Genomic DNA, 16,284 nt, shown 5'->3' on the forward strand with positions numbered 1-16,284 from the left:
CTTTTAAAAAATCAAAAGCAGGTCACTGATGTTAATATTGAAAGCTGCCGCTACTATTGTACTTGAGAAACAAAAGCTGGCAGAGATGAGCCAGCCTGGATCTGTGTCCTTTTGTGACTGGCTAAGAGGGAGCTTTGTAACTGTTAGCCTAGCGCCTGCACACCCCACCTCTCCAGTCTACGATTTTGCGCCAGTAGTCAAGAATAGGCTGACAAAACACCAAACCTGCTTGGCTTCTTTTTTTAAAAGACTTTCATTGAACTTGAATTAAGAGAAAAATAAAGCTGGGGGGAAAAAGCTGAATAACATTAGACCAAAACAAACATGAGCACGCGCGGGGCGCTGTGGAGCGTCCCTGCCCCAGGAAGTGCTTCTCTGTACAGCTCTCCGCGGGAAGCACCCCACAGTCAAGAAGGCCACTTTCTTTGAGTGTCGCTGGCAGTCTCTGGCCATCTTTGGAATCAGTTTAGGAGGAAGGTGTGAATGTATATTTGCCTCTCAATCCATTCGACAAAGTACGACACATTGCTATAAACTCCAGGCCCCACGACTGTGGAAAAGCAGACGGGGCCCCATGAAGTTAAACCAAATAATGTCCACTGTCCCCCGGGCTGCTCACAAACAAGAGGTCCTCCGCTGTCACCCTGTAATGAATAGCAAGGGACGTTAGGCACTGGGCTTTCGGAGCCCTAACGGTGTCCATGTTATCCTGAGGGTAAAATAAAGCCAAACCCAGCTTAACCTTTTGGAAAATTTCAACAGAGCTTTTATTGCCAGCCTGTGGCAGGAACAGGCTTCCCACCACATCGATGGACCTTCCAAATGGACATTTTAAACTCATCTTTAAAAGGACAGGGGTGGCTTGGGAAAGGGCTCTATTATTTCTTCCCGTAAAATTAGAATACATTTTTAGTCATTTCTCGTACTTACCAAAATGTCATATATTTTTAAAATTTATTGTATTGCAATAAATTATCTCATAATCTCATTCTTTAACTTTGTTCCATTTTATAAATATAGAAAGTATCCAAAATGGAACATTCAAAGATTCTCTTCCCATAAGAAATACTAGAAAAGTATTCTAAGTTAACTTACTACGTTCAGATTCTTGCTATGTGAATGAATGCATGAAGAAAAACATACTCAGGGACCACGTACTGCATTTCTTAATAGTTTTTAGGACCTTTTCAGTTTGCATGCTTACATGGAAAATACCACGTAAGAGTGATTTACCATAAGGTATTTTATTTATTTATAACCTACATTGGATTTCACACGCATAGATTTTCATTCCTGATATACAAGTTTAGGTGTTGCATTTGGGTTTTATGCAGTTCTTTTGCCGCATTTAATTAACCTTAAGACACTATGACTTTATAAAGTCAATATTTGCTACATCTGAAAATATCAAAGTAGGTTAGACGGTGTGTCTCGCAGTGCCTCAAAGGGAAGGATGGATACCTTAGAAAAGAAGGGAGCAAGTATGGAGGAAATCGAGAAATACTCCTAGCCCTGCAAGAGATTCAGACTTGGAAGTATATCCATGGCCATTCCCACTTGGCAACATTAAAGAAGAAAAATCATGTTTACTGATACTTTTCTGAACACTTTTGCTGTATTAGCTCATTTAATCCTCACAAAATCCGTATGAGTTGATAATTATGTGATATAATTATTATTATTATATTTATTTTAGTGATAACAAAAGTGAAGCACAACAGGTTTATAACTTGTTTATCGGCAGGGCTGCGATTTAAACTCGCCAGGCTAGCAGCGCGACTGCAAACCTCTAACTCCCAGGCCCTCTTGCTTAGAAACGTCGGTGCACAGACCGCTGCCAAAGCGACACGGAGTCGGCCGTGCTGCGTGCTCCCCTGGGGGCGGCGAGCTTTACATTCGTAAGTTAGCAATGCCGCAGCCTGAATAGTGAGTGTAGACCACACAAGGAGCTGAGTAACTTGTTCTGCTTAAAAAGCCTAATGGATCATTTTTAAGTGACATTTACTGGAAACATTTCATGAGACATAGTCCACAAGTTTTTTCACCACCCCCTGTATAGAAGAAATACTAAGATGGGACGTACTTAGGCTGAGCTACTCATTATGCCACAGAGTGATCAAAGTGGAGCGTGTTACAGGCTCGCGCTACACCTGCAGGTGAGAAACTTAGCGTAGACTTAGCACCTGCTCTTTGCAGGTTCATGCTAAGTCCACACAGGTGAAGGCACTATTTTAGTCACCGAGGGGCCACAAGTCCGCTTTGGTGACAAGAACACCTTTACGTGAAAGCACGATCTAAGGACCCTAAGTAAAGGCATCGTCAGAGGAAAGAACAAGCCCTTCCAGCTGGAGGGGCGGACGCGCCTTCCTAAGGCCTGAGCGGGGGTTTCGAGGCGGCCTTGGCGAGGCCGCGGGCTCTGGGGCGGAAAACGGGAGGCGGGGGGCAGCCGTTCAATCGACGGGGAGCCCGCGGCTCAGGCACCGTCGGTCTGCCTCTTGGCCCCTCCCCTCAGCGGTACTGGGCTTGGGCCAAAGTTAGTTTGGCTTCAGGATTGATCCTGATGATTCCTACACCTTACCAGAGGGACCCACAGCTTCCAATGTGCTCCACTGATGAATCGGAAAGATAATGAGGGGTTCTGGGGAACCCCTAGTCAGAGGAACCCCAGACCTAGTCAGAGGCAGCTTTTGCTTGCTTTGTGGTTTTCCTCTTCTGCCTGGAGTTGTGCAGTCGTGAGAGGACCTCTGGTTGCATCTGAGGCCCCCCAGGGCCGGATCCCACTGCTGAGGAAGCCGGGGACTTGCTTCCATTAGACATCATGATGTGACCAGCCTGCGCCTGCCCCTGCACAGCCTTCAGTTCTCTTTCAAGAGTCGCCTTCCTGCCCCCTCTGGCAGTTACCAAGGGGAGAGGCACTGCTCTTTGGCCGCCACTAGGACGGCCCAGTGCCCAGCACCTGGGCCCGGAGGCCGCGCTGCCTGGGCTCCCGTCCTCACTCTACCCCCCTTCGTGCTGGGTGAAATTGGGCGAATTACTTAACCTCTCGGGTCCCTTCTTTTCTTGGTCTGTAATCTAGGAAAAACACTGATGCTGCCACAACAGGAAATTGTGAGGATTAAATGAGTTGTTATCAAGCATCTGGAAGAGGTCCTGCTACACAGTGACCACCAAACGATAGACGTTAATATTCATATAGTTACCCTTCGTTGCGTGTATGCCAGGCATCCCGCGCTGATGTGCGAAAGATAGGAGTTTTCATATGAACTTACTCAGTCCTCAAAACACCCCAGAAATTAGGCGGGGTCCCCACTGACTCATGAAAAAACTTTCTAGAGAGGTTAGATAACTTCTCCAGGTCACATTGTTCTTTGGGGCAGAGATGGGACCCAACCCAGATCCTTCAGGCTGCAAATGTTACGTCCTAAGCCCCACACCATTCGGCCTTTTTTTGTTTTTTGCCTTGGGAAATCAAACCTGGGACTCTTGCGTGGAAGGCAGATTCCTCTACTACTGGCCACCTCCGCTGGATGGCTTGTGGCCAAGGGGCCAGAAGGAAGGTGGCCTCAGTGAAACTCCAAGGGAGCCAGCTGTCTGCCTCCCTCTTTCCCCTGACAACTGTCCAAGGAATCACCACCGGGCCATTCCCAGTCCCGAGTTACCCACTCTGAAGCAGGACCACCGCAAGTGTCGTTTTATGATGTCAGCTCAGTGGTAATAGCACTGTTGCATCTCTTCTGCAATTCTGAAATGTGTGTGTGTGTGTGTGTGTGTGTGTGTGTGTGTGTGTGTGTGTGTGGCATGGGGGAGGAGGGGACAATTGGACCTGCTCCAAAGCAATGAAATAACGAAGGTGCTCCTTAGCTGGGACATAGGATAACTGCTGTCCCCACTCTGTTATAAGCGTCTTTGGCAACTTGCCCTTTTTAATCCTTCCTTGGGAGCCAGTCCAGTATAATATTCAATGAGTGTTTATTAAGTGAAAATAAAAATGCTTCCCTTAGCATGTTCTATGAACTGCTGCGACCAGGAACCCTGAAGATCGCGTTCAGTGACATTTGAAGACACATTGGCAATCAAGCGCAGGCCCAGACAACGCCAGTGTGATCACCTCCTAAGAAAGAGGGGTCTGTGACACACCCAGGAGCTGGGGTGCTGTGTGTGCGTTAAAGCTTTCACCCCGATGGCTAAAACTGTCCTTTGGGGTCCCCCTGCTTCCCAGGCAGCCTGGTTGAAGCCATGGTTACCACTTGCTCCTCTTAGAAATTCAACAGTGCTATTACCACCGAGCTAACATAATAAAATGACACTTTTGGTGGCCCCTAAAGTGGTCCAATGAGATGGAGCAGAACAGCTGTTTCCCTCCTGTTGCTGACACAGGTGCTGCTCCCCGAGAGCAGATAAGAAAGCTGAAGGCAACTTGAGTGAGCGAAGAGCATGGAGACAGCAAGTGAGGGGGTTCATAGGGTACTGGGTGGAGGAAATCACAGTGTCATAAACATCGGCTAACGAATGATTTTCCAAAAATGTTCCCAAAGGGCTTCACATGAATAACAATGAGTTTATATGAACCCATCGAAGTTACTGCTGAGCTCAATCACCTCGATAATCAGAAAACAACTTACCATACATGTGTCAACGGTGCCGGACTCATAGCCAGCACATATCATCCGGGTGGTGATGGCCTTCGTGTCAAAGTAGGACTGACACTGCTCCAGAGGAATCACCCGAACCTCTCCCTCCTGCAGCTTGAAAGGCACTGGGGATTTAGGAGAAATAAAATATACTGGAGGGTTAAATGGCTCAAAAATGATGCTAGCCATATATGAAATGATTATGTTTTTATATCCCAAAACCATATTCTTAAAATGTTATTTCAAAGACAAAGCTTGTTTGCAATCAGAATTGTCCAATTAGAAGCGTTGACAAACCTTTGTGGTCAAACCCCCTTTATTTTATTAAGAAAAGCAAGGCACAGGAATGGCTAAGTCACTTGGTTAGGTAACTGGGATCATGCTTTCCCCCTCTTATTATATATGCTGCGATAAAAACAACAGCCATGGCAATGAAATGGAAAATAACCAAGCCACAGCTCTGCCCCAAATAAGAGGCGGCCAGCTGAGTGTCAGCTCAGCACACCGGTCCCGCTCTCCCGCAGGACACACACTGGTGCGTCCGGCAGGGCCAGGCCGGCCCTCTCCTGGGCTTACAGAATGTGTCTCACCATGCACTACAGTAGCCATCATTTGAGGCAAGAACCTTTAATCCCAGTGGATATGAGAGAGATGTTGAAAGGGACAAAGACATCCCTTAGTGTCAGAGGGGAGCATGTGAATCCATCTTGTTGGAAAGTTCTCAAAGAATAACAATTGACTTCTCGAAGCATGAATCTTTCATTGTTTGGACATTCTACAAGGTACCCCTGCTCTCCTTTTGGATGGTGAAGGTGAAGCTGTGTGTTGTACAGGGCCCCTTACTGGGAGAAAGAATCATGTTTGGAAAAATCAATGTGATGAGGACAGTGAAAGTCTCAGGAGTTATCAAAAGAATGGTAGTAAGAACAATCACTAGCATGTATTGGGTCCTAGCAGTGGGCCAGGCACCTAAACGCACCATCCTCTGGGCCTGTCGTCTTCAGTCTTTACAACAACCCTGTCATTTGACAGCTGCTATGATGTTCCCCACTGTAGAGTTAGTGGTGCAGTCAGGGTCAGTCAGGCCTTTCTCACCCAGGTTGGACCCTCGCCCTTCACACTGCACTCTATTTGTGGCATGTGCGCTATGTTACTGGACTGCTCTCAGTCTGATATGGATATTGTGGGAGCAATACCAGTAGAGGCAATATTAAATATACACTGCTCCCATCTCATATCACAGTACTAACTGTAGCTTTGAAAAACCAAGATGTGCAGGAACATGACATCATGTCCGACTGCCTGTGAAGTTCTTACCCGTGAGCTTTTCAGACGTCACTGACCTACTTCTATTGAATTTTTCTTTTTTGTCCTCAGTTGATCATATAGAAAGGAAACTCAGCTTAGCTCAAACCTTATCTGACTGAACTTCCAAATAAAAATGTCCTTCACATTGGCAGTGGCTAAGGTAGGTAACAGGACACCCATCTGCCTCGCCATTCCTGAGAGCGCTTGATACGGAGTGGCCTTGGAAAGAAAATGTCTCGTGGATTCAATTCTTATTCTAAACTTTAAGAGGTCAAGCAAAATGAGAGTCCATTTGGGGGCTCGGAGTAAGTAGAACAAATGTTTAAATTTCTGTGTTTTATCCGTTTAAACCATCGAGGGAGCCCAACTATTTTAGTCCATTTAAATAGGCAAATGGCAAATCAGTTTTCTTTGTAGAAGGACTTACAGGTTGTGTTACAAAGGTCGACAAGACCAAATCATAACACAGGGTTGGAAACGCCAGACGGAGGGCGCGGCGAGTCCGCCTGCGGGGCGTGCGGCCATCCGCGGCGACGGCCCCCGGGATGACTGCGCGCTCCCACCTCGCCTGGCAGCTCCGAAACTGGCACCGGCTCCCCAGAGAAAGGTTCGGGGGCTGCCTCTGAGCCTGGCAGGCTTAAGCGCCGTGCTGACCTCTATCCTTTGCCCGGAAGGCCAAGCATGACACAGGGGCTCGGGATCTGCCGTTCCTGCCTACCCTGGGAGGAGCGCAACGGGAATGACCGCCAAGGCCAGCAAGCAGCGCGAGGTGTTCCCCGCCACGCTGGGGCGGCGCGGCCGCCCGCCCGGCTTACTTCTGTCGCCCGTGTGCCCCCAGCCCGTGACGGAGCAGTACGTGTCGGGCTCCAGGGCCTGCTCCCGGCGGGGGAGGCAGACGGGCCGCACGTAGCTGGTCTCGGCGACGGCCCGGCTCAGCTCCACCACGGCGATGTCGTAGTCCATGACGGCCCGGCGGTAGCGCGGGTGCAGGACCACGGTCTTCACGGGGCGCGTCTGCGCGAAGGCCGACGGCCGGCCCAGGTGGCCGGCGCCCAGCACCGCCTTCCACGCCGTGGCGTTCTCGCTCCTGAAACAGGGACGCGGGAGCATTGGCCTCAGGACGCCCCAGAAGGAAGCGCGGCTGCGCGCGTCTCGGGCGCCGGGCGGCGGGGGAGCCGACACCGCGCCGCCGCGCACGGCCGGGCCCTGGGTCTGCCGCCTGCCGCCGCCGGCTCGGCGTGGACGCGAAGCGGCGCGTTTCCCTCCGCTCGGCGCCGGTCCAGAGCCTGCCTACCTTTATCTTCTCTTGAGGGCACAAAATTTCCCTTTTGTTCACCCTTTTGATTTTGCTTTCGTATCTTAACTATTTCTCCTATTTAGGAAAAGAAAATGAATATTTATAATTACTGCCTGTAATAGAAATCACCCTGCTTTGTCTTACTTCGGAAATAATCAAGTGGAAATTGGGAGATAGTTGAGAGGTTACCAAATTGGTACTGAGAAATGTCACACAACAGTGTCATTGCTGTTCTATAAATATCACGGATGTCTTACTTTTAATAGCGTGCTCCGTCCTTGATATTTCTAAAGAATTCTCGGCAGCACATATAGTGAATATACGTTAGAACAGGGTGACCACGAAGTAAATGCGTGCAGGGGCTGGCCTGTGTCGGGCCACAGCCCTGTCCACCCGCAGGGCCATCGCCCCTCCGCGTTCCTGTTCATTGCCGTCCTGTGGAAGTGCCCGGAGCAGCCCGACGTCCCCGTGGTTCAAGGGCGGCCAGCGTCCTGGGTGTCAGCATGACCGCCCTTTCCAGACCACGCGGGTCATCCTACCCCACCAGAGCCGGAGACCACAGAACCTTCCTCGTTACCTTGTTCCCCGAATGCCATCTCTACGTGCTGCAAATGTCATCAACTATCCTGTACCCACCAGTGTGAAAGAGTGTGTCCCTCCATTTTACTTTTTAACAATCCCAGAGATCCACCCCCTTTGCTTTCTCCTGCCCCTTAATCCACCACCAATGGATTTCATGTTACCTTCCCTGTTTCTCCTCTTTTGATTCTAATGTATAAAATAAGCTGCAAAACGGCCATTCTCCAGAGCATTTTCTTTTTCTTTTTTAATTGATCTTTATTGCTGAAAATATTATAGATGTCTCCTTTTTTCCCCATTAACCCCTTCCACCCTGCACCCACTCCTCGCCCTAGGCCTTCACCACACTATAGTCAGTATCCATGGGTGTTGCAAATACGCATATAAATTCTTTGGTTAATCTCTCCCCACCTACCCACCCATCTCCTTGGGCAAAAGAAACAAAGGAAAAGATAAACAAATGGGACTACATCAAACTAAAAACTTCTGCACAGCAAAAGAAATCACCCTCAAAATACAAAGGAACCCCAGGGTCTGGGAGAACATATTTGCCAAGGATGAATCTGATAAAGGGCTAATTTCCAAAATGTACAAAGACCTCCTACTACTCAGCAAGAGGAAGGCAAACAACCCAATTAAAAAATGGGTAAAGGACCTGAATAGACACTTCTCCAAAGAGGACATACAGATGGCCAAGACACATGAGAAAATGCTCAACATCTAGTCATCAGAGAGATGCAAATTAAAACCACAATGAGGTATCACCTCACACCTGTCAGAATGACTGCCATTGCCCGGCCGAGTGTGGCTCAGCGGTTGAGCATCGACCTAGGATCCAGGTGATCGGGGTTCGATTCCCGGTCAGGGCACATGCCCGGGTTGTGCAGGAGGCAGCCGATCAAGACTCTCTCATCATTGATGTTTCTATCTCTTTCTCTCCCTCTCCTTCCCTCTCTCTCAAATCAATAAAGATATATTAAAAAAAAAGAAGAAAAAAAAGGATGGCTGCCATCAACAAATCAATAAATGACACATGCTGGAGAGGGTGTGGAGAAAGGGGAGCCCTGGTACACTGCTGGTGGGAATGCAGCCACTTTGGAAAACAGTATAGGGGTGCCTCAAAAAATTAGAAATGGAGCTGCCTTTTGACCCAGTGGTCCCACTTCTAGGAATATATCTTAAGAATCCTAAAACACCAATCAGAAAGAATACATGCATCCCTATGTTCATAGCAGCACAATTTACAGAGCGTTTTCTTAATCCATTGCTTCCTAAAAATTGTACATTTGTCTCAAATAAACTCATGAAAATTCTCTGCAGGTTTGAACACTTCTGTTGACAGTTGTTAAGAAACACCAAGCAGGGGCTGTTTAGTCAGTTAATATTTATTGAGTGGCTGTTACATGCTATCCTGAAAGGAAAAAAGCCCCTGATGGATGGGAGAATAGAGGGACAGGCAGTCAAAGGAGTAAGACTAGATCTTGAAAGGCTATGAAGACAGTTTTATTTTTGGTATAATGGGAAGCTATTGTAGGGCTTTAAGTACTGGGCGCAATGTGGTCTGATTCACATTTTAGAAAGATCACTATCCCACTGTGTGGACAAGAGACAATAAGGGAACAACAGAGAAGCCAAAAAGACCAAACAGGAGACTGTTTTCATCGCTGGTATGGATTGTTTGTGCCCTAACCCCCCATCCATCTGAAAATGCCTTTATTTAAAGATAAGATCTTTAGAGAAGTAATCAATTTAAAATGAGGTCATTAGAGTGGGCCCTCATTCAATATGACTGGTGTCTTTATAAAAAGGAGCAATACGGAGAAAGACACACACAAAGAGAAAGCTATGTGAAGATGAAAGCAGAGATCACAGTGATCCTTCTACAGGCCTATAAATGCCAAAGATTGCCAGTAACATCAGGATCGAGGTGAGAGGAACTGGCACTCACAACCCTCAGAAGGAACCAGCCCTGCCAATACCTTCATCTTGGACTTCTGGCCTCCAGGACTCTAAGATAATAAACTTCTGCTGTGCAAGCAGCCGTCTCTGGTATTTTTCTGTGGCCATCCTAGGAAACTAATGCAAGAGTGAAGAGTCGATATGGTGGTGGCTTGGGCTAGGATATTAGCATGAAGATGGTGAGAGGTGCTTGGGTTAGAGCTCTATTTTGGAAAAAGATCCTGCAAAACTTACTGCTTTGTGAGAACCAATGTGAGAGATATTAAGGACGATTCCTCAATGGAAAATAATGCCTTTTTCTCAGATGGGGAAAGTTCATGAAGGACACCATTATCTGATCAATGGGAAAGATAAGAAATCAAGTTTTGTCCTGATCCTGTAAAGAAGGATGTTTACTACACATTCAAATGGACATATCATCTAAGCGGTTAAATATATCCGTTTAAAGTTGGTGGGGGTTGTGGTAGTTGGGGGAAAAATCTGGGCAGGGCTGGACATACAAATTCGGAAGTCATGAACAAATAGTTGATATTCATATTTGTTCAAATATGAAAAAGTATTTGAAATTATGTGATTCAATGAGTGAAGAAAGATAGGAAAGCCAAGAATTGGACCTTTGTCTTAGCTTGGGTTGCTATCACCAATTACCAGAGCCTGGGTGGCTGAAACTTCACGGATTTATTCCTCACAGTTCTGGAGGCTGGAAGTCGGAGATCAGACGGAGAGGCTCTCCCCAGCTTACCGAGGGCTGTCTTCTTGTTCCATCTTCATACGACAGAGAGAGAACAAGCTTTGTGCCTCTTCTTCTAAGGACACTAATCCCATCATGGGGCCCCACTCTCATAATCTAATTTACTTCCCAGTGGCCCCATCTCCTAATACCATCCTACTGGCGGCTGGAGTTTCAACTTGTGAATTTGAAGCGGCACAAAGCTACAGACCGCTCAGCTCTGGAGCACTAAGACGTTTAGTAGCCTAACAGAGAGGAAGATGACAGATAGAAACACAAAGATCGGTCAGTGAAATAAGAGGGAAGCAAGAAATGTTTCGTTACACTAAAAGAAAAATGAAAAAAGTATTTCAAGAAGGGTGTAGTTTGGGGCAGTAAACTCACCATACAATATATAAATGATGCATTATAGAATTGCACACCTGAAACCTATATAATTTTATGAACCAGTGTCACCCTGATAAATTCAATATATAAAAACAGGAAGAAGCAGGTAGTGATGAAATACTGGGGAGGATTCTAGTGAGTTGGAAACTGAAAATTCACCATCGGATGTGGCAAGGTGGAAGTCATTAAAGGATTTGATAAACGCCACTTCTTGCAGTGATGCTGGTGGGAGCCCATTTGGAGTACGTTGCGGAGAAAATGGGGATGGAAAAGTGGAGACAGTGACTGCAGGAAACTCTTCTAGCAGTTGGGTTGTGAACAGTAGCTGACAGGGAGCAATAGCTGAAGAGAGCTGTGAAGTCAAGAGAAGGGGGTTTAAGTTAAGAAATGAAAGGAAGTTTGCTGAAGGGAATGACGCAGCAGAAAAAAAATTGACGATGCAAAATAAGATTTTAGGAGTAAAGTCATTGAAAAGACGAGAGGGGATATAATTGTCCTTAAATAAGATCAGGGACACACTCAAGGGACAGTCAGGGATGTGGCCATAGATACAAGTAATTTGTTGGAACTGGGGATGAGACCAGGCGAAAAGCTATGATGGTGTCTATTTTCTCCATGAAGTATGAGCTGACATCAGGGGACGGTGGAGAAGAGAGGAGATGTCACAGAGTTGTTTCTGAGGACAGAAAAGCGACTACTGCGGAAATATATTGGAAAGGACCCATGTGGGAGATGCTCAGCTGAGATTCAGGACCACACACCGACGTGACCCCAATCGGCAGTCGGGGTGCGATGCTCAGCAGCGCCCAGAGGCTCGGGTGCGGGTGCAGGGTCCCCGGAGAGGTGGCTGCAACCCTGGCAGAATCAAATAGGGAGCTATGGAGGGTGAGAGGACAAGGGCTCCGGGTTTCGGCAAGCCCCAGAAACTATGGATTGGCCCGTATGTTAGGCCAGCTGCTGGCTGTCCTAGGCCCAGACATTTTCCACTGGAGAGGGAAGGGACACACAGAATAACCTCCACGGGGGACAGGACAGTGGGGAGAGCAGGGTCAGGTCAGAGACACCGAGGGCTTTTTACAACCACGATGCTCACTCTCCAGTGATGCTAGAAAACAGCAGCCCAGGGGAGGGATGGCTACAAAAGGGAAAACTCCTGTTTTAGTGGATATTATTACTGAAAGGAATGAACCGAATCCCTCAAGTCGGTAAAATGAAAAGAAAAGAAAAAGGTGAATGACTGGCGTAGCTCATAAGCACCTAGAAGATACAAAAGTAACCATGGAGACACAACGCTGGTTCAGCGCAGGAAGTCAGGCCCAATCCCTCACTTCCTTTCCCGAGCCTGTAAAATGACTTAGGTAAGGACACGTCTGCCTGGCACGTGTTGGCTGAAAGGTAGGAACAGGGAAGGTGAAGGCCCGGAGAGAGGGCTGAAGTGCCGAGCAGGGGCCCTCAGTCAGCTGGGGGAAGGAGGGAGGTGAGGGGCTGAAGGACTGAGACAACGGGGGAGTGCACACGGCGACAGAAGTCCTGTCAGAGAGTCAAGGCAAGGGTGGCCTGGCAGGGGTAGGGATTACGGTCATAGAGGATGACAGTGTTCGTGTGGGCCTCCTGGAGACAGATGCTTCTGACAATTACCAGTTGCCTAGGAAGTTCAGCTTCCATCTCCCACAGGCGGAAGGAGACGGGAAAACTGCTTGTAAAATTACCCCCAGAAGGAAATGTTTCTCTCCCTTACAACGGTTGAAGTTGAATTGTTACTAGGGCATATGGAACTTGATTTGATCTGCTTAGCATCTCATGTTTTTAATTTTCATTTGGGATTTTTAAATACCTCTCTATGGAAGAGCAAAACAAATGTGTGGGTTTTTTCCACCAATATAATTAAAAGAGACAGGCTTGAGAAGACCTACAGATGGGTCACAAGGGGCTTTGCCCAACGATGGGATCAGGATATGAAGCAAATCCCATTAATTGCAGCAATTGATGGCTCCGGCAGAGAGCAAGGCTTATAATTAGAAGTTCTCAGAAGCTTGCAGGGCCACTGGAGAGACTGTAAAATAGAATCAGAGTTATTAGCACACATTCAAACAAAGGCTTGTTTGAAGTTGGGCAATTTCTAGTTTCTCGTGGGTAAGCCAGGCCCCTCTTGACAGTTCTGTTAAGTTTAATGCTGCATAAAATTTCAACAAGGCCTTTGATATCTTATCCATTTCCTTAACTGTAAACACATATTTCTTCCCTGTTGCTTCTTCTTAACTGCACAGATCTGCCCGTGAAAGAGGAAACTTAGACGCCACATATGGAAATGACAAAAGTCGGGTATGAACCTGGATGAACTAGCATGTGAAGAATGTGTTTCCCTCAAAGAACTGTTGGATTCATTTAGGTAATCATCTTTTGATGAATGTACTTTTGCTAGCCTAATCTTCTGCTTATCATGGAGTCATAAATCAGAACTGGAAAAGACATCTGGAAACATCTGGCCTCTTCCGAAGCAATAACATTGCCGCATATTTCCTGACAGACTACACAGACTCTTCAAATCATTTTGGGTCTTACACACTAAATGTTCTCCAGAGGAGGTACTGGCTTGATGTTTTATATTTTATATCCCCAAAAAGAACAATCGAATAACTGGATATGTACATTTCCATTTTGTAATCACTTATCACATTACATTCTAATAATTTGTTTAAATGCCTGTATCCTCATTCGGTTAGCATTCCAAGGAAGGAACTGTGTATTCATCTTTGTAAGCCCTGCACAGAACTAAACACACATGCTAGGCCTCTTTCCTGCAGCAAGAAGGGCACCCAGTGGGTGAGTAGCTTTGTGTAAGGTGTATTGCACTATTGTTAAACTGGTAGCAAATTGGAACTCACCTGAATGTCCATCAGCTGGGGAATAACAGGAAAAGTTATGGCAAATCTGTATTACAGAATATCACTTAGCTTTGGAAAAGAATGAGCTAGGGCTGTATCAATGACCTGGGGGATGTCTGCCGTGTACGGCTACATGAGAGCGTCGCCTCGCGAGCTCAAGCATAGGGTTGATTCCAGATTGTAAAAGGCAACAGGGACACCTTGGGAAAGGTGTCGTTGTCTACGGCTGTGGAGGAACACTCGCCAGGCTGTAACAGAGGGTACCGTGAAGATGAGGGGGAAGTAAACGAGTGTGAGAGGCGATAAAAACATAAAAATAGGGCGAGCAAAACGCAAAGCTGCTCATGCCATAGCGCTAAGGGCAAAGTTAGAATGCATGATTTTAGTAGTAAATTTTTTTAAAGTCTTACCAATGTCTTACTTATTGATACCAGGCATGATTCCCAAGATTTTCCAGAGGCTCACTTAATGCCTATACCACCCCTGTGACTGTTATTTCCCTCATTTAACAGAGGAGGAAACTGTGGCCCACAGAAGTTAATGAACTGGCCTGTGGTCACACAGTAAGTGGCAAAGCTGAGAAAAAATAATAGGCAAATAGGCACACACAAAAATGAAATTGCATTTTTTTCCTAGAAATTAACCTCATCAGATGAAAATAATCAGGTGATAGAACTATGTTATTTTGTTTTAAATTTTTGCTATTATTTAGTATGACTTTTCAATAAAGTAAAATTGTTAAAAATAAAATGAGTAAAACTGGTGGTATGATGGTCATTTTGAAAGTGTCCTCAAATTCTCTGACATTCGTCCCTTGGAGAGGAGAGTTTTGTGTTTCTTCCCTTTGTCTCTGGGTGGGGCTTGGAGGGCTCTGACCAGCCACACAGCAGAAGCAATGCTGTGTGTCCTTGGAGGCTGGTCACAAAAGGACACCGCATCTGCTCGCTCCCTCCTTGGGAAGCTCACTCTGGGGTGCCAGGCGCGATGCTGTGCATCCCACATGGGGAGGAACTAAGGCCCCAGCCCACAGGCAGCACTGACTGTCACACTGCAGGTGGCCCCTCGCCTTAGACCCTTCTGGCTGACGCCCAGACATCACTGGGCAAAGACAAAGTACCCCAGCTATGCTCTTCCAGGTGTCTGACTCCCAGAATCTTCTGTGAGCATAACACGTTTGGGTTTTTTTCTTTGTTGTTATTGTTTGGTTTGGTTTTCTTGCTCCTAACTTACATAACAGATAGTTGGAACACATGAGCACCTTCTGCAGGGACATTTGTCAATTTGTGGTAGGCATCCCCTTGGTCTTACTTTTCTGCTCCCTTTAGTCACAGTGTCGTGGTTAATTTATGTGTTAATATGGCTGGGCTATGGTGCCAAAATATTATGGATTTTTCTGTGAAGATGCTTTTGGATAAGATTCACATTTAAATCAGTGGACTTTGAGTAAAGCAGATTACCCTCCATAATGTAGGTGGCCCAGTCCGATAAGTGGGGAGACCTTAATAAAACAAAGCCGGACCTCCCCTGAGCAAGAAGGAATTCAACTAGCCAACTGCCTTTGGACTTGATCTGCAATTCTACCCCAACTTCTGGCCAACCCCATTAGATTTTGGACTCGCCACGCTGCCACAATCATGTGAGCAATTTTTTAAAGTAAATCTCTCTCTCTTTGGTCTATTTCTCTGTAGAACCCTAACACACATATTGTACCTTTAACTCTGCTTCCCAAATTCCTCACCAGTTCCCCTAGCACCCTCCCCTCACTGTACTATCCCCTTGAGTAAACCACCTTGTTCAACTTCCCATATATTTAACGTACTGAAAGGGGTTAGAAAAGAGACGAATACTGGCTGGAGAGTCAATCTGCCACACTTCTTCCTATTCCCCCCTCTTTAGGACGTAAATCGTAAGCAAGAGATGTCCATCGCCAATAAATGAGCAGCACGTATGCAGGCTGACTACACCAAGGGTAGAAAAATCTAAGCAGATAAAGGCCCGGGAAGTAGATCAACAGTGACTTTTGCACAAAGTGGCTTCACTAAGAATGCCCAAGTGAAAAAATGATCAGATCCAGGCAAAGCAAAAAAGAAAAGGTGCAGCTCACCCCTTGAAGCAGTGGGCGACTGTGAGAACCCACTTCTTGGCAATGAGGACGCAGCCGCAGATGTGCTTACTGGGCTCACTCTGCAGGGAGCACTGCCAGGGCCACCTTCCAGGGCGACTCGTCCGACCCCCGAGGATTCTCTTGTTCATTCGGGCAGCAGGGCGGCGCCCACAGTCTACCAAGGGGCAAGAAAGGTGTGTGTGACTCACCCCCAAACCCAGCTAGATGCTTGGCCCTCTGCTGTCACCTGCAAGTGGTTATTTTTCCCCTGAACCAACCCAGTTAAGTGAAGTTTATATCCCATTGGGACACCATTCATTCTCTCACCTTGTTTAGTACACAGAAGAGAAATCTTACTTCTGCTGCGACAAGACTGCTTAGATCTGGAAACATAAAAAGGTATC

At 46.8% G+C, this 16,284-nt stretch overlaps 1 protein-coding gene across 3 annotated transcripts in view; it reads right to left on the reverse strand.

Annotated features, from left to right (window-relative positions):
- Nucleotides 1–225: 225 nt before the first annotated feature.
- CORIN (corin, serine peptidase) overlaps nucleotides 226–16,284 on the reverse strand; it is a 179,065-nt gene continuing 163,006 nt past the window's right edge. For 2 of the 3 annotated variants that reach the window (XM_081139845.1, XM_081139846.1), the window contains 5 exons: nucleotides 16,208–16,263; nucleotides 15,881–16,055; nucleotides 6,755–7,026; nucleotides 4,623–4,756; nucleotides 226–644 (listed from right to left, as the gene is read on the reverse strand). In XM_081139845.1, the coding sequence (XP_080995971.1) occupies nucleotides 462–644; nucleotides 4,623–4,756; nucleotides 6,755–7,026; nucleotides 15,881–16,055; nucleotides 16,208–16,263 (820 nt within the window). In that variant the 3' untranslated portion in view covers nucleotides 226–461. Of the gene's footprint in view, nucleotides 645–4,622; nucleotides 4,757–6,754; nucleotides 7,027–12,683; nucleotides 12,945–15,880; nucleotides 16,056–16,207; nucleotides 16,264–16,284 lie in introns of those variants that run through there. The other variant, XM_081139847.1, reaches the window with a different exon arrangement.

This window comes from Miniopterus schreibersii, assembly GCF_964146895.1.
Source record: "Miniopterus schreibersii genome assembly, chromosome: 1".
Classification (NCBI taxonomy): domain Eukaryota; kingdom Metazoa; phylum Chordata; class Mammalia; order Chiroptera; family Miniopteridae; genus Miniopterus; species Miniopterus schreibersii.